The 23,069-nt window shown below is 33.0% G+C and overlaps 2 protein-coding genes across 2 annotated transcripts in view; both read left to right on the top strand.

Moving 5' to 3' along the window:
- The first annotated feature begins 10,197 nt into the window (after nucleotides 1-10,197).
- Nucleotides 10,198-23,069, top strand: part of LOC115881845 (two pore potassium channel protein sup-9) — a 45,384-nt gene continuing 32,512 nt past the window's right edge. The window contains exon 1 of the mRNA XM_030899538.1: nucleotides 10,198-10,324. Within this exon, the coding sequence (XP_030755398.1) occupies nucleotides 10,198-10,324 (127 nt within the window). The remainder of the gene's footprint in view (nucleotides 10,325-23,069) is intronic.
- On the top strand, nucleotides 14,119-16,602 carry LOC115881846. The gene is made up of 2 exons (XM_030899539.1): nucleotides 14,119-14,571; nucleotides 14,711-16,602. The coding sequence occupies exon 2, from the start codon at nucleotides 15,272-15,274 to the stop codon at nucleotides 16,073-16,075; it is 804 nt and encodes a 267-aa protein (XP_030755399.1). The 5' UTR covers nucleotides 14,119-14,571; nucleotides 14,711-15,271; the 3' UTR covers nucleotides 16,076-16,602.

Here is a 23,069-nt window from a genome sequence, read left to right on the forward strand (position 1 = left end):
GGTATCACAAAAATTATTTAAAAAAGGCGATTTTCGCAAATCTAAGATTTGTCAGTATATATGGGACAGACAGTAGATTTTACCAACGCAAAAAATTATGATAAAAGAACCTATAGCCTCTAAAAGAAAAATAAAAGAGGGTTTTTTTAATCCTATCTAATATAAATAAAAGTATTGCTCAGGCATCTGTAGAGGTTAGTAATATATGGCTATCCCTTCTTTCATTTTAATAAACAAAATAAATAGACATAACTTAAATAAAATATAAAAACAAACTAAAAATAATGAATATATATACAGAAAGTTTGATTTTTTTGGTTTTGTCTCACTCTCTACTCTATTCGGAGAATAGCCCGAAGCAGGTCAAGGTCGCCTTTCGTCCCCTAACTTTACCGTGTTTCGGCTTGTCTCCGGTTGTCTTGGCCTATTTCGGTTTGTCTTGACCTACTTTCGATCCTTAGAAACGCTTCAAAATCACTTGTGAAATTGGGGAGAAGGGCGTGGGTGGATTTTTTGGCGTTTCCTGTTGTCTCGTTCAATTTCGTTTCGTTTCGAACTGTTTCCAAAACGTGGCCGTATCTGTACCCGAAGCAAAAGACTTTTTTTATAAATCTCAGTGAAGTAAGTAAACCTAGATATTTCTAAAATAATAATAATAATAATAATAAAAAAATTAATTAATCGTTAATTACATCTCGTTTTATGTTGATATACAGAGTGGTCCGAACTGTATTCCGGAAACTTTGGCAGCATATTTCGCAGATGAAAATAAGTAAAAATGTTCGTATAAATGTATGTCCTAAAATGCGTAGTTTCGGAGATACAGGGTGGAGCAGTTTCATTTCTATTTCGATTTTTTCCAAATAATTTCTGAAGTAACGTTAATATTTGGATGAAAATTGATGTCTGGGAGTTTTTTGACATGAGAAATTTGATTTTGATGTCAATATGACTCTTATTTGTATGGGGCGCCACCTACATGTGTTTTAACTGTTTTGAAGATTTATAACTTTTCGTCTGTACCTGTATAAAGTTACTAAGTAAAAAAATATACATTTTCGTGATTTTTTACGTAAAAAAATGCCTCTTGATAAAATCGCTATGAGCAACCGTTCTCAAGATATTTAGAATGGAAATGTCAATACATGTCATTATTGACGAAAAATGAACACGTTGAGTAGGTAGTTATTTGACTGAAATATTAAATTTGGGAAATATTTTTTTTTAATTAATCATAATTTTTTCTTCGAAAAAATGATGAAAGAACATTTCGAATTTATTATTTCAGTCTAATAACTATTTAGTCAACACATTTAATTAATGTCAATGATGACAGGTATTGATAATTTCGATTCCAAATATCTCGAGAACCATTACTCGTCGCGATTTTTACCAAGATACTTTTTTTACGTAAAGAACGTCGTAAATGTATATTTTTTACTCAATAGTTTTATACAGATACGGACGAAAAGTTATTACTCTTCACACCCGTTAAAAAATATGTAGGTGGCGTCCTTTACAGGTAGGATTAAAGTCCCTAGATATATAAAGTACCGTTAATGTTATTGGCGCCAAAATGGCGGATTTTTGGTGTATTTCTGGAAAAACTGTAGTGGTAGGACTGTTTAAATGTCACATTTGTCTGAATTTGTCGTGTCAAATGTTGAGAAGCTGTCGATTTCAGGATAAAAATATTTATCCACATATTTTAAAATAATTATAAAGCCACTGAAATGCTACTATTTTATTAGTTAATAGTTAATAATGTATAGGCGTCGATATCTTTAGTGAAGAAATGTGTATTACACGAAAAGGCCGCCATTTGATGTGTTTTCTAACATTGTCAATATTCAATACACGTTAGGTAGTGGATTGAATTTATTTATGCTCCAGTGATTATTTTTAACAATCTTATTTGTAGTATAACCTATTGGTACATAAAACTTCATTATAGAACAAGACAAGACCACAATAGACCTGGGAAGGTCGCAGTGGGTCTGGCCGAGATCAACCTCTAGAAATCTAATCTAGAACAAGACAAAGACCTTACTTGCAAACTACCATATATATCTTTTAAAAAGGATGCTAAGGGTAAGTAAAATCTCTACGTAATCATTCCCTAAAATGTTTAGTGTAGTTTAGTTTTCAACATTTTGCAGTAAGAAGTTTAGATAAATCTACAATATATTATCATCAAACCAAAGGAAGGATAATTATTTAAAAGAATAAGTTATGTTATGATACATATATAGATTTGGATGACATCGCTTCAGGTGGTTTTACCAGTCAGGACTAACAGGGATATTAATCAAAACAATGAACAAAAGCTCAAATAAATTTGTTCCTAATAACAAGAATGTTGTTTATGCATATGCTAACTATATAGTTATTTTCATGGACTTAAATATATTAGTTTTTATGTATTTATTGATAGTAATTAATATTTTTTGGTTCATATTGTAATTACTAGTAAAAAGTAAACAATATAATGTAAGCATGTAAAGTTATATTTAAAAATTTGGTCTTATACTGTCAGTTATAAATAAAAGTGTGTGATTTAAATTTGATTATTATACATGACATAAAATTGTTAAGATTCATTTGAAGGCTTACATATTGTCGAGGTAAAATTATGCCTACTTAATTTATGCATAATAATAATTACAGTTATTTCAATGTTAAATTTATAGCAGTAAAACTTTTTTATTATAATGATACTTAAACATTATCACACTTGTTGTTTTAAAAATATAACATTAAATTGCAGAGTAAAATATATTTTAATTGTATTATGTGGTATTAACTTGCTTTTATTCAACTAATAATAAATTTGTTGTATAAAAATCACTCCAATCATTACAATTAATAACTATTTTATTTCACGGCTTGCCTGTCAATGTTGGTCGGCCATATTGGACCGACCAGCTGCTTAAAAAGCCGAAACAGCGAAATGTTGGCTTCCTTTTTAAATTTGCCGCTAGTTTTGGCGCCAATATGGCGGTAATTGAAGTACTTTATATATCTAGGGACTTTAGTAGGATTAATATTGACATTAAAATCAAATTTTTCATGTAAAACAACTCCCAGACACCATTTCATCTATATATTGACGTTATTTCAGAAATTATTTGGAAAAAATCGAAATAAAAAGGAAACTTCTAAACCCTGTATCTCCGAAACTAAGCATTTTAGGACATACATTTATAGGAACTTTTTTACTTATTTTTATCTGCAGAATATGCTGCCGAAGTTTCCGGAATACAGTTTGGACCACCCTGTATATGGTAATAAGCTTTTTTATTTTACTAAATAAACGGTTCACATCAACAGCATAAATCATATTAACTGAATTAAATTTTTGAGTATAAAAAGTATTTGCCCTAAATTTATTATTGAAGAGATAAACAATATTCCTTTTGATTTGAAAGGCAGTTTCCAAAGTACACTTATAAAATATTCCACATCAAAAACAACACCAAGGGTCGTAGTATTTTTGCTGGAGCATTAAGTTTCTACAAAAACATCCTTTTAGGATAGAATGAAGATTTTATAAAAAGAATTTCACTTAAACATTAAATATGACAATAAAATATTAAGTTAAGCTTTGTTTTAATAAATGTTGAATTTTTCTATGGTGTGATTGTTACAGAAGCGCTGAGGGGCCAGCTGAGTTTTTTTATATATGACTATAGTCAGATAATAACCGACTATAGTCAGATAACAAATGACTATCGTCAGATCATAAATGACTATAGTCAGATAATAAATGACTATAGTCAGATAATAACTGACTATAGTCAGATAATAACTGACTATAGTCAGATGATAACTGACTATAGTCAGATAATAACTGACTATAGTCAGATAATAACTGACTATAGTCAGATAATAAATGACCATAGTCAGATAATAAATGACTATAGTCAGATAATAACTGACTATAGTCAGATAATATTTGTACAGTTTTATGGTGCGTTTAGACTTGAGCACGCAGGCACTGATCCTTCGCGAATGCTCAAGTGTAAACGGCTATGCGCGCACCCTCACTCTGAATCTGTATGTGCGCGGGCAGCCGCGAACGCGAGCCGTCTGGTGTCGGTTTTTGATCCGTGCTCAAAGGGATTTTATATGTGCGCGAACGCTTAATTTTCACCGGAAATGTGTTTTGTCTGCGTGGGTGCAACCAAAAAAAAAATGATGCATGGCAAGACTTTGCAAATAAAATTAATATTGAACATATGATAAACACAAAAAATAGGAAAAAAGAAAAGCTGTTTTCTCCATGAAATAATATTTACACCCCCACAAACGTCCCCAGCTTTCAGTACATAGGTTGCTATACGAGTTTCCAGATGCCAAGAAACGTAAAGTCAAGGCTCAGTATAGTTCAAAATAAATGACCTATTACGTGTTTGCACTGTGAACCTACCAAAATATAAGGGCAAAATATTGGGAAGCAAATTAACCAATTCTAATTCTATTTTACGTTGGGCTTGAAACAGCATGAAATATTAGCTTTTCTCGCTATACATAACATTTATCTAAGCCATCGTTCTTTAAAAAGATACCTTCGCAATCTCAACCTCAAAAATGTCATAGTTAAATTAAATGATGAAACGGTTACATTTCATTGTGAATGTGAATGTTTGTCTTTAACTGAGCCTTGTGCCAAAGATGTTTTTGAGTTATGTATTAAATTATCATCAAGGATCATGGGTCTTGTAAAAACCCAAAATCCTTACGACGCAGTTAATTTGTATATTAAATTAAGAAATCATATATTACTTCTTTTGTAGAATTAAACCAAAATGTCTAGTAATATTTACTTAATAATTAATAAAAAAACAATTTACATAACTTATGTAACGTATTTTATTTATTGCTTCAACTCAAATGAAACATTTATTATATAAAAAACAGCAAACATAAACAAATATTCCTAGGAAATAAAAAACAACTCTTATAACTAAGTATAGATTGTTAGTTAAGAAAATAGAATTTTTAACCAAGTTAATGGTTCAATCTCTGTTATTGAGCACAGAATTAAAGTCAGATCTAAATTCGGGGTAGTCGTTATATTTTATAGGAAGTTCGAGTAAGCATGAGCAAGTGTGTGTTTGATGTATCTTGGATAGACCCATTTTATCACTGAAATCAATTCTAATCTGTTGTCCAAAGATAACATCTGCACCTGTGCAAAATCGCAAGAACTTTTTTAGGGTATCTAAGGAGTTTTTCAGTCTATAACAAGTCTAGACTGGCATCGACCTGTATTATGAATCCCTAGTAACGACGAGATGGCCTCTGAAAAGTAGGCCCGAAATCGTAAACTAAACAGCGCAAGGTTATTCACTTCTTTTTGAACAGCTAATGAAATCCACGTGAAAACCATCTGTTGCGAAATATACTGCGCATGCTTAACATATCCAGGAGCGTCTTAAGGTGCCTTTAGACGTGAGCACGCACGAGCTGAGCATATGCGCACGGCATTCGTTCACGCTCTCGACTCCGTTTAAATTAAAAACTTATTTTTCGACGAATGAAGTGATCCACTTGTGCGCGCACAGCAGAGCTGTGTTGGTGAAAATCAAATTATCAATGGACGACCGAGAGATAGCGGCGGCTGCATTCATTGTTATACAGTTTCATTATATAAAAAGAAGAAAAATGGAAAACATTGTCACATGGTGGCAAACTCAATTTTTTAGAAATCGATATAACATATTAAACAACTTAGTGTCTGAGGAGGGCTATAATCAGTTCAAAAACTTTACGAGAATGACCAGATCCGACTTTGAATATTTACTAAATTTAATTACACCAAAAATTCAAAAAATAGATAAAAATTTTAAAATAGCAATATCGCCAAGAGAACGCTTAGCCTTGACTTTACGTTTCTTGGCATCTGGAGACTCGTATAGCAACCTATGTACCGAAAGCTGGGGACCTTTGTGGGGAAGAGACTGTGTAAATATTATTACATGGAGAAAACAGCTTTTTATTTTTTCGTATTTTTTTTGTTTATCATATGTTCAATATTAATTTTATTTGCAAAGTCTTGCCATGCATCATTTTTTTTGGTTGCACGCACGCAGACAAAACACATTTCCGGTGCAAATTAAGCGTTCGCGCACATATAAAATCCCTTTGAGCACGGATCAAAAACCGACACCAGACGGCTCGAGTTTGCGGCTGCTCGCGCACAGACAGATTCAGAGTGAGCGTGCGCGCACAGCCGTTTACACTTGAGCATTCGCGGAGGATCAGTGCCTGCGTGCTCAAGTCTAAACGCACCATAGTCAGTTATTATCTGACTATAGTCATTTATTATCTGACTATAGTCAGTTATTATCTGACTATAGTCATTTATTATCTGACTATAGTCATTTATTATCTGACTATAGTCAGTTATTATCTGACTATAGTCAGTTATCATCTGACTATAGTCAGTTATCATCTGACTATAGTCAGTTATTATCTGACTATAGTCAGTTATTATCTGACTATAGTCAGTTATTATCTGACTATAGTCAGTTATTATCTGACTATAGTCATTTATGATCTGACTATAGTCATTTATTATCTAACTATAGTCATTTATGATCTGACTATATTCATTTATGATCTGACTATAGTCATATATAAAAAAAACTCAGCTGGCCCCTCAGCGCTTCCGTAGATTGTATTCTAATTTTTGAGAAATAACAATATATATGATAGGACAGACCTTAGAACATTACCTTAAAGACTGTTTATATATTCTTTTTTCTTATAATATCTAAAATACTTATCCATCATAAGTATTTATTTGTGGAATACGTTGTTTTTCCTGAATCTTTATTTTTTCTTAAATACTATTTCCTAAACACGGATTCTAATCAAAAGAACAAAGAAGGGTTTTAAACCTAACCGAGCAATTCTTTTTTATAAACACATTTTAGGACTGACTAAAAAATAATATTTTCGATGAAAAGCCTTGATAACATATTATTTTCTTTTTCATTATTGAATAGCACGTTAAAAATATTGAAACCTGATCTTTTGAACCTGTCGAACGATCCTTAAAAGCGTTGCCTGCGAGACCGACTTTCCGAAATTACTTTTTTATCGGGCGATATTTTGCCAATACAAAAGGAAAAAAAAATATATATCGCCTTACCCAAACAAGACAAGTATAAAAAAGGTCTATACAAAGAAAATTGTCTTACTAAAATATTAACATGGAACAGATAATAATGAACTAAAATGTGGTGGGATATCGAAAGAAAAACAATGTGTTGCTATCTTTGCTGTCACTCTCTCGAAAATTAGATGTTTAAAAATGAATCAGAATAATGACCAAACCAAGATGCATTTGTACTGAGTACATTCAGCAAACTTACCGGCTCTGGTAGTTGCAACATTACCTACTACACTTTTACCTGATACACTGTTTTACGAAAACACTTCAGATAGATTAAATCGAAGTAAGCACTCAGCGGTATCTCAACCTTGTCACATATTCAAAAATTATGCCGCGTTCTTTTCTAATTTGAAGTTCAACAAAACACAAGTTTACTTAATCGGGATGAGTTGCATAGAGGCCACTAGCTTTTAATTTTAACAGCCGGGTGGTCGGGGTTCAAAATCTTAATACAATTACAATTATGAGCTAATGAGTTGTAGTAAAAATACTAAAACTAAAAGAATTTCGGTCTTCCATTGCCTTTATTTATTTTATAAGTAAGTGTAAGCAAGTGTAGTGTAAGCAAAATAAATAAAGACAATGGAAGTCCGAAATTCTTTTAGTTTTAATACTGAATTACTGTCTACCACATTCAAAGTAACGTAGTAAAGATACGTTCCATAACAGAATTCTTTCATCACAGAAACGAATTTATTAATGTATATAGGACTAACCATTCTATGGGGCACAATATTTCTGCAAATTTAGACAGGTGCAATGATCATGAGGAAGCTTGTGTCGCCTGGTGGATCTAGAGGTAGATTACTAGTGTAAGCAAAATAAATAAAGACAATGGAAGTCCGAAATTATTTTAGTTTTAATACTGAATTACTGTCTACCACATTCAAAGTAACGTAGTAAAGATACGTTCCATAACAGAATTCTTTCATCACAGAAACGAATTTATTAATGTATATAGGACTAACCATTCTATGGGGCACAATATTTCTGCAAATTTAGACAGGTGCAATGATCATGAGGAAGCTTGTGTCGCCTGGTGGATCTAGAGGTAGATTCCCGACTCTTACTAGAGGAGGTAGTACCTTGTGTGCCACTTGAGGAGCTGGTCTCGCACAAGTGTCAGCTGCCTCTCCTGTAGTTCCCTTTGGGATTGGTTCCTTGGAACTTGCACTGTTAATGTTTTCAGTGTTGTTAGGGGTTTTCCCTCCAGCTTCACCACAAGGGTTTGGTTCGGTTCACCACAAGGGTTTGTCGCTTTACTTCTACAGAACCCCACATGCAGAAGTAAGGGATGCGAGAATACACTGAGATGCGCATAAGGTGCCCTAAGGTTAAAACCAGTAGAGGCTAGTCTTTTTTCTAGCCACGCATCCCTTTGACGTGGTCCCCCCATCGATTTAGGTTTTTGTAAGGCGGTCTTCTCTTGATCCTTGGGGGATCTGTTAAACTAAGATCCCCCCACACCCTCTGCCAGTACCACAGACAGTAGAGGGTGCCGGGTATCGTTATACGTCTTTGTGCAATCCCTTGGCCACGACACTATAGCCAGGGACAAAACAGTGAGATGCTCCTTACACCTAGCTAAAGTTCCAGGGGAGATTCCCCCTAGCATCTAACGAGGAGCTTTCTCACCAAAGACAAGATTTCCTAGAGGATTACCAGTTGTACCAGCTTATTTCTTTGTAAAATAAAATAAACTACTTTGAAATTAAAATGACAGACACATCTATCACTGTCAAATATTTCGTTGTTGGACAGACTATATAGTTATTTGATTTCAAAAAGAATACTATAGGTTATGTGATATTACAAAACAATCGAAGGTGTGTGTTAAACAAAACACTACATACAAAATACCTATAAAAAATAACTATTTCTTACTTTCAAACTTCAAGAAACTTCCTACATTTATTATTATATTTACTGGTAATAGTAAATATAATAATAAATGCAGGAAGTACTAAAATCCATTATTTACCTATCGTGTGATGTCGATATTTTACAGCTACTCCAGTAGTATATTTTAGTACGATCCTAGTAGCATATACGAGATGCACTTATCTACGACGAGATGGTATACAAACTTTATTGATGGTAACTTTATTGGTGTATAAGACTTTCTGCCTGTGCAGCGAGTATTAACTATAAACTGCTCTGGGTCTACAGCTAATTTTCCCTCGATTTTTCCTCCACTTGACTTCAAAAGACACAAAACAAACCTAATAATACGAATCAAAATGCATTATCTTCCAAAACGCAGATATTTGACATAAGTTGACACAAAATTATAACCTATAATTTGGCAAGACTTTGACAAGCCTCAAAAATCTAAAAGGCGAATTCATACGCATGGGCGTCCGTTTGTAGTTCATCGTTCCGTGAAACCAATAAAATTGAAATATGAATTGTCATTTGTCAACTGTCATTTTTGAAATAAACCAATAAAACTGGTTAAAAATAACAAGAGACGACGTATGACGGATTTATAGTCAATCCCATCCATAGTTAACTTAAAAAATATTAGAAACTTTTTTTAGTAAAATTATTAGATTGGTATGGGACGTCATCTGCTTTTCTTCTGTCATCGTTTGTCGAAATCTTACCTGAGTAAAAAAAGCAGAGTATAGGTTTTATTAGTTTTATACAGTTTTTTTTTCATAATATTTTGGAGTAATAATTTGTCATTAAAATGTTAATTTCCTGCTTTGCATTCCAATTGTGCCAACTTATTTCTTTGTAAAATAAAATAAACTAGCTTGAAATTAAAATGACAGACTATCACTGTCAAGGATATTGTCGTTGAGCAGCCTATAGTACCAATGTTTCCTTTCTTATATTTTTTATATAAAAGCATCCTCGCATAAAATATACTTACTCTCGTTTTTAAGATAGTAAATAAAATGCTCGTGTATTGTTTCAGGAAGCGACATGTGGCTGAGGCCCTGTGGGGGACCCGCGGGGGGCAGCTAGCGGCGCGGGACCCCCGGCCCCAGCATGAGGCGCGCTAGAGAATGAAGAAGCAAAACGTTCGCACTTTATCTCTGATCGTGTGCACCTTCACCTACCTGCTCACAGGGGCCGCCTTCTTCGACGCTCTCGAGTCCGAGACGGAGAGCAAACGCAAAATCGTCCTGCAAGGTGAGTCTAAATTAAAAAGTAAAGTCTAAAATAATATATCTAATTTTAGACTTATTATTGTTTTAGAGGAGTTAGTTCTTTTGCGCTGTTATTAATATATGATAATGAAATCTGAAATGGGCCATCCACACGTGCATGTATTTAAAGCCTGTCTAAAGCCGGCCTCAGACGACTCGTGTACAGGGTGTTTTTTTCATTTTCGTGTGTCATGCAGGGTTTCTCGTTTATGAGTACAGCTACAAAGATGCGGTTTTTACATTGCTGTGCTACTTTTTATGAAATTAAAGATGCTATATACAGATTTGTCCTAGCCCCCAATGCTAGTTTTCAAAATACGGGGCGTTAACATTTTCGTACAATTTAAAGTTTAATATATTTTGATGTAGTGGGTGGATTTTGTTGATTTTTATAGCTAAATTATTTGAAAAATTAGAAATGAAAATGTTCATGTGTTAATTATATGAGTAGAAACAAAATGTTGACGAATGATTTAACAAAGTAATTAGTTCAAAAACTACTTGATCATCAAGGTGCATATTTTCTCGATATTTTGTTTTTTGATTCATGCTAAAAGCTTCTTCCGATTTTGAAAAAGATAGTAACGATTAATATCAATTTTAGAATTAAAAGCATGCTCTTGCTTTTGGTTCTAATCCATACCTATAAAATAATGTTAACTCTTTTTGTAATGTTACTGTCACTAAAAAGTTATAGTATTATTGTGTTTGTTGACAGTTAGATGTTAGATTAGATTCTTCGAGTGGCTGTTGGCCTGATCCACTGTGACCTTTTCAGATCTATTGTGGTCCTCTTCTGATCCTTAGGTTACAGTTGCTGCTCTCCAGTCCTATCCTTTTCAATAAGAATAGCAAGTTGGAGACTAAACCCCCCATATAGCAATGCACTATTATTGCCTACTACCGAGAATCGCACATTTGCCACATTTTATGTCGGTGCGACCGCCGATATAAAATGTGCTCTGCAGTTTCTTCTTTAGTTTAACAGAAACTGCGCATGGCTTAGTCTATCAATCCCATTAGCTTTAGATGGAGCTAACAATGTCCTGTTAGTAGACCCTGTTGTTGACAGTTACTGTAGCAAAGGTGGTTTGTAAGTCCACAAATCGGCTATTGTTGCTTTAATGGAACATGGTAGAGATCAACTTCTAGACTATCTTGCTTCTAGAACCATCCCTGCTATGAGTAACTGTTAGCAAACAATATATTGCTTGCTAAATAAAAATGTGTGTCATTGAAAATATATATTATATTTTCAATGACACTGACATTACAAAAACAACAACTACTATTTCATAGGTGTGTCGATGAGGATCAAAGGACAAGGCATGCTTCTAATGCTAAAATTGCTGTAAATCGTTAATGTTTTCTTCAAAAGTGATGAATCGAAATACAAACTATCGAGAACAACTACAACCTTGATGATAAAGTGGTTTTTAAATTTCTAACTGTTAAAAAATTCCGCAGGGGATTTCAAACTTATTACATAGGTACCTATACGTATTATAAAGAGATGAGGACTTTAATTTGAAGATAAATTAGAAAGGCATATAATTTAGCTGCACATTGCTTTAAAACTAGAACACACTAGAACAAAATATATTGAATTTTAAAATCCATGAAAATTTTAGGGTGTCCGTTTTTGGTTCTTGACAGTGGATTTAAAATAAATTTAATTAATCAGTTTTCGTTGCTGTATAACTAAAACTCCAAAAAAGTCCTATGGGTATCTCGCCACTGTAAGAAATCTACAAAATAAAATAGCTATTTTTTGAAAAACACTGCTGCGGTAATCCAACGGACACTAATTGTCGACGGTTTTATAGATTGTCAACGGTTCTATAGACGTATCTGTTTGAAAAAACTAAAGTGTTCTCGAATAGTTGCAATTAAGCATTTCTTTGTCCGTTAGGCAAATTTCTTTATGTTTACAAAAAAACTACAAAAAAAACTATTTTATTTTGTAGGTTTTCTTACAATGGCGAACTACCTACCCAACCCACAGGGAACTACCTATCCAACCCACATACCTAACGTAATCCACAGGACTTTTTTGGAGAGATGAATCCGCCACAGAAGTATACGTAGTAGTGCATGATGTGTCGGTATTTCAGTAACGCGATTTTGGAGCGGTATTTTCTTGTAACGTCGTATCGCGCTCCACAACGAATCAGGAACCTGTTACTGAACAACGACGATCATAATGACGACAAAATTATAAATTATTTATAATTTGCAAATAAATTATTTATAATTTGCAAATAAATTATTTATAATTTGCAAATAAATTATTTATAATCGTTCTTGAAGGCAGCTCGAACCATAGTAACCCGCTAGCGACGTGTTTAGCTCCAGCCGTCACGATTTCGTCGGTCGCCAACAGTAGTAACTGGCACTGGTATGTACGTAGCGTCGCGCGTGTTCGCTCCAGCCGTAGTTCCGTCTGTCGCGAACAGAAGTAACTGGTCCCTGCTGTAACTGGCTATCGACGATCGATCTCGGCGGCGACGTACTTCGTTCCAGCAGTCGCTGGAGCGCTTCTAGGGTTCCGGTTTTGCCTGTCGCGATTTGGTCGGTTTCTATTGGTGTTCGTTCTCCCGTCGCTACGTTACTTTCGAAATAGCGATTTTGGTATGTACTAGGGATGGTATAAAATAGCGTTGTTTGAAAGATGAAACGCAAAAGCGTCAGTTTTGGGGGAATAGGAGTAGATCATATTTTTTTATTTTATTTAATAGTTTAATTTCCAAAATTGAAACCTAACGCATCGCCACTATCATAAATTATAGCCATCTGTATCGTTTACAAATTTGTCTATGAAATTGTTTATGAATTTACACGGGCACAGAGATAAGGGCAGGGTTGGGAGCAGTGTTGCCAGAACTTCTATCATTCTCTATAATAAATTTAAAAATACAATTTATATCATTACAAAAGTTCTATTTTTAAAATGTGCAGTTTGTAAAAAAAAGGTGGTGGGAAAGTCAGTAAATCTCAGCAAAATGTATTTTGAGCTGGTAGAATGTAGAATGAGTGGGAGGGGGCTTAATCGCTGCGACTTTACCGATCTATCGTGTCACCCTTTCTTGAGTTATAACTCATCATACAGTCCCAGGGCTTTGACAAATGCTAGTATCTGCTGTACGGTTTTATATCGGGTAATTCTCCATTTTCCAATATCAGTTATACCAAAGTTTATGGCACGAATGGTTGTAACAGCTGGTAGAATTGTAAGATCCCGACAACACTGGTTGGGAGTAGGTAGGTACTAATTCCAGAAATACTGCATAAACGAGGACCGCGACACTTTGGAAGTCGGAACCTCGGTTATTAAATCGCGGTATTTTTCTGGAACGATCGCTATTGTAACGCGACTCATGTGGAGTCGGTATTCCCATCACTAATACGTAGACATTTTTTATAACTAAAACTGCTATAACTAAAAGTGGTAGCGCTTAAGTAAATATTACAAATTTTAAAATTACCAAAAAACAGTTACGTTTTTCATTCCTATCCATTTTGTTGGACATACATACATGTTCATCAATAGATATTTAATTATTCGAAATATCATAATTAAACCTTTTGATATTTTGAATGTGTCCAGCCAATTAAATATCCAAACATCAAAAAGCAAATAAATAGTGCAAACGGCCGACTTCACAAATATTCAGAGAATTTTAGTTTTCTGCGCCAACGAATGTTTTAAAAGGTTTATAAAAGCTTTGCATTGTGTTTTATAAATAAATTATGCTATTTTGATTTTAATTTAATAATTGAAGACACAAGTGGATAAAGGTGTTATGTAACATTTTTTCAAAAATGGCTTTTTTGGCTTGAAATTGACTCTTGGGACTAATATTTTCTATTGATACTTGAGTTATTTCAGAATTGTGATAAATAGGCGAGATTTTCAACGTATAAAGGTGTTATGTACCGTATTTCAGTGATTTTTCAATGGATAAAGGTGTCAAGGTAACATAACACCTTTATCAACTAAAATCCACCTAGAAGGCAGAAGGGTCTAACTGACACATGACACCCAAATTTGAGGTTATGTCAAATTTGGAATGATATTTTCTCAGTGTGTGTTCGTAAAAAGTGATCTAAGAGAATACTTTTATTGTTGAAATTCATTAAGGAATATGGATTCCAGAGGACTGTCTCGAGGAAAACGCATATTGTCCTTGCTTGATAAGCAACCGGAACAAAAAAATAATAAAGAAATAGGTAAGAGTTTGATTTGTATCAGATAATGTATGTATATGTAATGTATGATATAATCCAAGACCTCTAGCCAATTCTAAGCAAATTTCCGAAAATCGTAGCTATGGGTTACCGATTGTAATAAAATATATAGCGGATACAGAGACTTCGTGCGACAATATTCCCAGACATATTCCAGAGTTATTAACATATTCGACGGTTAAGATGATGTTCGTGATACCTCGAATCTACATTTTTATGTAAGCAAAAATTCCCTGCTATTTAACAGTGTCAAGATTCAACCTGTTAAAAGACTTAGGACTGACGCAAGAAACAACAAAAATTTCACATTCAAGTATTCAGTTGCTTTCAATAAAAAGACTGAATTCATATGTCGAGATGCGATGTGTTGTCTATACCAGTTTAGCAGAAAAAAAATTGAAATAATACAAAGGATGTTAAAAAAAGGTCAGAATGCACCATCACCTGATAAGAGAGGTCGACATGGTAATAGGCCACATAGGATCAGTGAGGAAGTTGTGACTCATATCATTAATCACATAAAAAAAATTCCAGCAGAAGAGTCACACTATTCACGCAACAAGAACTGCCATAAAAAATATTTATCGCCACTTCTTAATATAACAGAAATGTACAAAATGTATCTCAAAGAACTGTGAAGAAAACAATCTTGGAGAGTCGTTTAAAGTAAAACTTTCGTCTTATGCCTATATATTTTCAAATAAGTTCAATTTATCAATTGGGTTCCCACGCAGCGATACATGCAGCGTCTGTGATCCTCGCCAGAGCTCTGAAGATCACATCGAAAATTATCATGCTGCCTTTGATGCTCAAAGGCGAGACAGAGAAAAACCAGCACATCAAAAAAAAACACCTGCTTACCATGGACCTACAGCAGACTATACCTCTACCAAAGCTGTCAACCAGCAAAGCTTTCTATTTACGCCAGATGTGGTTCTATAACTTTGGGATTCATTGTGTTACTCCTGATGGACAGAAACCTTTTTTCTTTAATTGGACTGAAGACGTGGCAAATAGGGGAAGTCTGGAAGTAGCAAGTTGTTTGTATAGATTCTGCACACTGCTTAAAGAGGAATATGAAATCGATCACCTGATTATTTGGTCGGACTCATGTGCCGGCCAAAATAAAAATTTTACACTGATCTGTCTTTATCAGATTTTAATTTTAAATGGAACATTTAAAAGAATTGATCATAAGTTTCCGGAAGTAGGACACAGCTACTTGGATTCCGACCGAAATTTTGGGAGGATAGAAAAGAAGCTGAGGAAACATGAGAATATCTATGTCCCAGAACAATACCGTGACATTATCAAGGCTGCAAGTGCTAGAAATTCTGTATGTGTGAACATGGAAAACTACTATTTAGAGTTTGATAAACTACCTGAGATGTTGCATCTATTCAACAAGAAAAAAAACGAATTAAATGAAAAAGTGAACTTCAGGGATAATATCAAGTGTCTTAGAGCCTGGCAGTTATTTGTATAAGGAGAATCTCGACGAAATGTCGCCTTTTCACAAAGTACAACTAGTAAAAAAGGGAGGCCGAATGGTGAGTAAAGGACAGATTAAAGTTGAAAGAATCATGGAGAAAAGGGGTCGACTCACATCTGAAAAAATGTCAAACTTGCGAGAGCAACTCGTATTTATCAAGGACGAATACAAGTGGTTTTATGAACGTATTTTGCAAGACAATGAAGAAAATCCAAAGAAAAAGAGAAGAACTACTTAAGACTATTAAACATAGGAACTTATAAATGACAATATTGTATGTTAAGTGCCAAAAATAAAAATATTTTGTGACCTGACGCTTTCTTTTCTTTAAAGACATATATTTTGCTTTACAGTTCTCGGTGAATAAAGGTGTCATGTACATTCAAATCAAATTTTTCCATCTAAATTAAAACTCTACAAACTTTCTACATAATCCTAAAAAATTGTATCATAATGATCGACGATATGCGCATAATGAATATTTGAATTTTTTTTTAAATAAAAAGTTCCGATTCACAAACTTTAAACTCAATTTTCTCAGTAAAATGATTTTGCGACATGACACTTTTATCCACTTGTGTCTTCAATTATTAAAATATCAATTTAATACAGGGTTCTTCAAGAGTGCGTCGAAAATCTATAATTTCATAGAACTAAGATCTAGAACATTATGTTCATTTATAAAAGGTGTTTAAAAACATATGAGTCTTTGGAAGTTGATTATATTGTTTTTTATTTTTATATAAAAAAATGTCCTTTATGTGATTTTGTCATAGTGGAGTGCTTTAAACCATTATGGGATACAAACCTTGGAATTCATTTACTGTGAACGAATTTTTATAAAACATTTTGCATTGTATTGTTAATAAGATATAGTACAAAGTTTACCCACACATTTAAATTCGTTGCTTTCACTTTAGGATTTAAATAAACACACATATACAAATGCATATACATACAAGATGGCTCAGTATTCCGGAAAAGCTCTGTATCAGGATTCCTATTTGAGATTTTTACTCCAAACCTTTTACAAAATATATGTTTAATGGTAGTTCACATATCAAAAATATTTTTATAGATATACAAGGTGAGTCAAATATATATATATATATATATATATATATATATATATATATATATATATATATATATATATATATATATATATATATATATATATATATATATATATATATATATATATATATATATATATATATATATATATATATATATATATATATATATATATATATATATATATATATATATATATATATATATATCATTTATTTATTCGAGTGCAGTGAATTTGTTATAAAATTCCGGTTCCTAAAATACCATAGAGTATATTAAATGGGCTTTGAATTATGACCACGTCCATGAGGATCTCAATTTAGACGTCCAGGAACCTTCGTATGAGAATTTCTAATCGAGACGATCGACTTATTGTAAGTTTATCGGTAAGAAACCGCCGTTTGCCAGCTTTTCAAATTAATAATGAATTGCACCTAAGGAGCGTACATATTAACTAACGGACTACAAGAAGATTAAATGAATAAAATCTTATGTCAAGAAGGCCTGCTTCGGGACCAGAACTTACTAGATGTGTTGCCTAGGCCCAAAAGCAAACGCATTGTCTTAATGTAAAAATTACGAAAAAATGTTAATGCCTTTTTAAAACCGAATATTTCCAACAAAAATAATGCTAATAAGTTGAACTAAAAAACAAACTATCGAGAAAGGATGTATTTAGATGATAAAATAATTTTTAAATTTCTTGCTTTTTTAACATATTTCACAAGGTGTTTCAAACTTTCACCAAAATATCAACATTTTGTTTTCCCTCGTATAATTAACAGATGGGGAGTCATTTTTAATTAATTAATTAATTAATTAATTAATTTAGAAAAAGATACTAAAGAGTCAAATAATGTGGCAACACATTGCTTAAAAAATCATCAAAATCGGCCCATTAAATTAAAATATATTAACCTTTAAAATACATCAAAGTTTTAAGGTGCCCATTTTTTGTGCCGGTGAATGTATTTCAAAAACTATACATTTTAGTCATATACTTTTCTAATGAAACAAACCTTTATTTTTTTACTAGAATCCAAAGATCAATTAATATATAGGGTGTACCGTTACAAAAATCATAACTTTTATGTGTAACTTTTTTTTGGGGACACCAGGTAGAACTCTACATAATTTTAGAAAATGCTTTAAATTGACTTATATAAGCTTACAAAATTTCACTTCAATACAAACTTTTGTTCTCCTTGCAAAAACCGCGTCGTATATGACGCGCCACCCTGTATAATTCGATTTCAATCAAAATTTCAATTATTAAAATATAAGCAGAATAGGTATAGCTTATGCATTAGATTTATTTATTTCAATAAACTTACTTAGAAAAAGAATTTAAAAAATCAAAAAATTAAGAAGGAAATAATTAAGAATTTACTAAAATTATTAAAATAAAAAATTAAAAACAACGAAAAAAAATGGGTAAACATTTTAGTATTTTATCTATAAAACACTATATAACAGAAGGTTTCACTTTAATACATTCACAGTAATTGAATTCCGAGGTAAAAGTCTCTGGGCACTCCACTACAGTAGGCGTTTAAATGGTTTAAAGATAACTTACATGAACATTTTAAACGGGAGCATGATATTAGTTTAGTATTCATTCTATTGGGCCAACACTAAAAGCTCTTTAGTGTACAAATATTCCACCTTTGACACAGTGTAATAAAGAACCAAAAAAAGCTGGCACGATTGGTTTCAATTATTCCAGATCATTCGGGCAATCTATATCAAGTATCAATTCACAAGAAGACGAAAAAAGACTCAAAGTCTCGCTCTCAACGTTTATATTAAGTTAAACAGTGACACGTGTTTCGCTCATACGAGCATCATCAGACGTTACATTAGACAAATACGTTAATGGTGCAAGTATACACTCGGCGAGGCGACCCGAGGCGCCACAAAAAATTAACGATTTGTACAGGGTGGTCGAAATTGGTCTGTTTTAACAGAGAAAACCTATTTACTGACTAGATAGAGCAAAACCGACATAGATGTCATGGGCTCGATTTCTGAGACAAGTTTAATGGCGTAAACCGCCTGTTGATATTTTCACTGCCAACTGAGATACGGGGTCTTTTTGAATTTTTTACCATTTTGAAAGTACCCATAACTTTTGTATTTCGTGGAATAATAAAATTCTGTAAAAACGTTCTTAAGGCAATTTTTTAAGCACAATCCAGTGGCGTAGTCAGTTTTTTTCTATGCTTGCTCTTTTTGTCAGAAATAATAAAAAATATAATTTTTTAAATGGAAATCGTAGTTGGCTATGAACTTAAAAAACCCTTCTCAACAATATAAAGTTATGGGTATTTATTTCTAAGAATGAGATAAATATGAGGGTTTTTATCTTTATATCGAAGCGAGCTTTGATTTCGAGTTGACCTATTTGCATAATTATTTTTTATCACAATTTAATATTCTATATTATTATTTATCTGCACAATTAAAGACTTTTGAAAAGATAAATTAACATTCTATTATTATTAGTAATAGTAATTATTAGTATTAGTAATTACAACTGAAATCGTAATCTGAACTGATTAGAAAAACAACCGATCGACGCGTACAGTTACAATCGCCGCGCTAAATTCAAAATAAATTCCTGTTAGATAAATCTTCTTCTCTTTTTCTTCTTCCTGTGCCTTGTGCTTAGCCGCAAGTTGGCGATTGTCTGTACTCTTCATACAATGTGTAGAGTGCCGTTTTCGGCTCTTCGAAATATGGTGGCTGCGTCGCTGATGTTACACCAATCCCGTATGTTTCTTAGCCAGGAATGTTGTTTTCTTCCTGGGCCTCGCCGTCCCTCTGTTTTTCCTTGTAGAATCAGCTTAGGAATGTAATATTTGTCTCCTCTAAGGATATGGCCGAGGTATGAGACTTTCCTTTCTTTAAGTATATTAAGCATTTCTCGTTCATAGCCTGCAGTTCTTAAAACTTCTTCGTTGGTTGCATGTGCAGTCCATGGCAGACGTAAGAGTCTCCGGAGAGTCCACATTTCGAAAGCCTCGATGCGGTTCAGGGTTCTAGCCTTGAGTGACCAGGTTTCTGCGCCGTATAGTAAGATGGGCCATATGTAGCATTTCACTACCCGTAGTCTAAGTGTTAGCGGGAGACTGCGTTAGATAAATTGTAAATAAGTTATAAATAGTTCTTTAAGTCTTTTAATCGTTATTGTTGGTTACATATATAAGCCGACGCGACGCCTGAAACCTGAAGAGGACAGAGAAAAACAACCGGTCGACGCGTACAGTTACAATCGCCGCGCTAAATTCAAAATAAATTCCTGTTAAATAAATAGTTAGATAAATTGTACATAAGTTATGAATAGTTCTTTAAGTCTTTTAATCGTTATTGTTTGTTACTTAGTGTAAATAAATTGTGTTTAAATAAAATGTGACTTTCTATCCACACGGAACCGACGGAAAACGTAACAATATTAAAATAACACTAGCGTCTGAGTCTTTTTTCGTCTTCTTTTTAATTTAAACCAGGTCTATTTGAGAACAATGAACGCCTTCTTTAAGTATTATTATTAATTCAGTATTGGCCGTTTAGCTAGTTATGTTTAAAAATAAGGTTACGTGTGTGAGTGACAAAATCTACCAAAATGGTTTAACTCTAACAAAAGTATAAAGAGATTTAAATCAACGTAATCCCGTTTAATTACAAAATAACAAAATAAAATAACTCTTTGCATTTTCATTATTTAAACTGATCCCACGGATTTGGCTACAAATTCCCGGTTAAACTAAAATTAGTCCCAATTACCTGTATTAAACCGGTTTTGTAGAGCTCCGCAATGCAGAGCCAGATCCTGTATAATTTTATGCCTAATCCCTAGTTAATTATTCATTTCCTACAACTTTCACAGCAAACATTTTTTTTTCCTAATCGAGTTATTTACAACAATTCATGTTAATAAACTTGTATTTTGAATTATTAAAAAAGATAAGGGAACAAATTTTGCAGAGTTTCTTAAAAATATGTTCTATGAAGTTATATACTTTAAATATTGAATAAGTACACTTTATTATGGTATAATAAATTTTATTTCACTTGATCAAATGTACATGTATACAGTATACACTGTATACAGGGTGTCCCAGGCTAACAGTGCATTAAAATTTTCTAGAGAATTGCAATATCTAGATCTGTGATTTTTTGCGCACCATTGTTTCACAGCTTAATCTATCGATTAAAAATATTGTCAATATGGAGGCACATCTGGCAATACCGGAAGTTGGCAGCAACTTATTTTATTTTTAAACTACATTTGGGTTCAAACTATTCTTTTATTTCTACTTTGATTTTTATCAGCACAGTGTTAGATGGGTTCACTCTATAAATCAAACCTCTATCGAACCACATGTTTCCGGAATACAGGGTGGTCCGAACTGTATTCCGGAAACTTCGGCAGAATATTCTGCAGATAAAAATAAGTAAAAAAGTTCGTCTAAATGTATGTCCAAAAATGCTTAGTTTCGGAGATACAGGGTGTAGAAGTTGCATTTTTATTTCAATGTTTTCCAAATAATTTCCGAAATACCGTCAATATTTGGATGAAAATTGGTGCCTGGGAGTTTTTTAACATGAGGAATTTGATTTTGATGTCATTATATGACTCCGATTTGTAGGGGGCGCCACCAACATGTGTTTTAATTGTTTTGAAGAGTAATAATTTTTCGTCCGTACCTGTATAAAACTACTGAGTAAAAAAATATATATTTCCGTGACTTTTTACGTAAAAAATGTCCTTTGGTAAAAATCGCTCCGAGCAACCGTTCTCAAGATATTTAGAATGGAAATAGTCAATACATGTCATTATTGACAGAAACCAAACCAAACCAAATTAAACACGTTGAGTAGATAGTTATTTGACTGAAAAAAATAAATTTCAGAAATTTTAATTTTTTTAAGTTAATCATAATTTTTTTGCTAAAAAATGATAAACTAACCTAACACAGTTTCTGTTGAAATTTTGACACAAAAACAATTCAAATTTATGATTCCAGTCTAATAACTATTTAGTCTCAACCATAAAATAATTAACTAGAAAGAAGTGTCAACTCTGTGTTAAATCGTGGAAACACGATACGCCACCGAAAGCCTTCGTTGTCGTCTGGAGAACTAATTTTCCAATTGACAGGTTGACATGATGGCTTCATTTTTATTTCCGTTTCCGGTTATTCAATGGCGGGCACCTCTTTCAGTTTAAATTAGTAAGGTATAAGCATGACTTACAGTAATTTGTAAATAAATACGCGTATTCACAGCCATCAAGGATAGAAAACGGGGGCAGACATGAAAACGGGGAGTCTTATACCTAAAACTTTTCTACGTAAAAACGTCGTTTTTGTATATTCTTTTACTCAGTAGTTTTATTCAGGTACTGATCACAAAACATCCCCCTATTAGAACTTTTTCTTTAATAGCCATAAGCGTCCATAAAAGCCCAACCGCCCAGACAAACACTAGAGGCGCCACCAAAGAGGTTCTGGAAAACTACATGTTACTTTTAAAAACTACATAAACTACATTACATGTAGTTAATGTAGTTTTATGTAGAGAACATAGTTTATGTAACCTATGTATGTAACTTTCAAATGTCAAAGGTTTGAGGTGAGGTTATAATAAGTTGAAACTTTAAAAACACATAATGTATTTAAGAAAACAGGACAAAATATGGCTTTAAATCGTAATATTTGCATCATATTATGTCTATTACACTTCATACAAAGGAAAATTATTCATAATATCAATACATAGTTTATTAACGTAGTTTTTCGATAGTTAATGAACGGGAAAAGATCAAATTGAATTTACAAAACAAAAACTAACTGGAGAGAATTAAATGGCGTCGAAATTTTGTTCTCCGGTAACACAATCTGGAGTG

The sequence above is a fragment of the Sitophilus oryzae genome, unplaced genomic scaffold (assembly GCF_002938485.1).
Source record: "Sitophilus oryzae breed Bouriz unplaced genomic scaffold, Soryzae_2.0 scaffold_1743_pilon_pilon, whole genome shotgun sequence".
Taxonomy (NCBI): Eukaryota; Metazoa; Arthropoda; class Insecta; order Coleoptera; family Curculionidae; genus Sitophilus; species Sitophilus oryzae.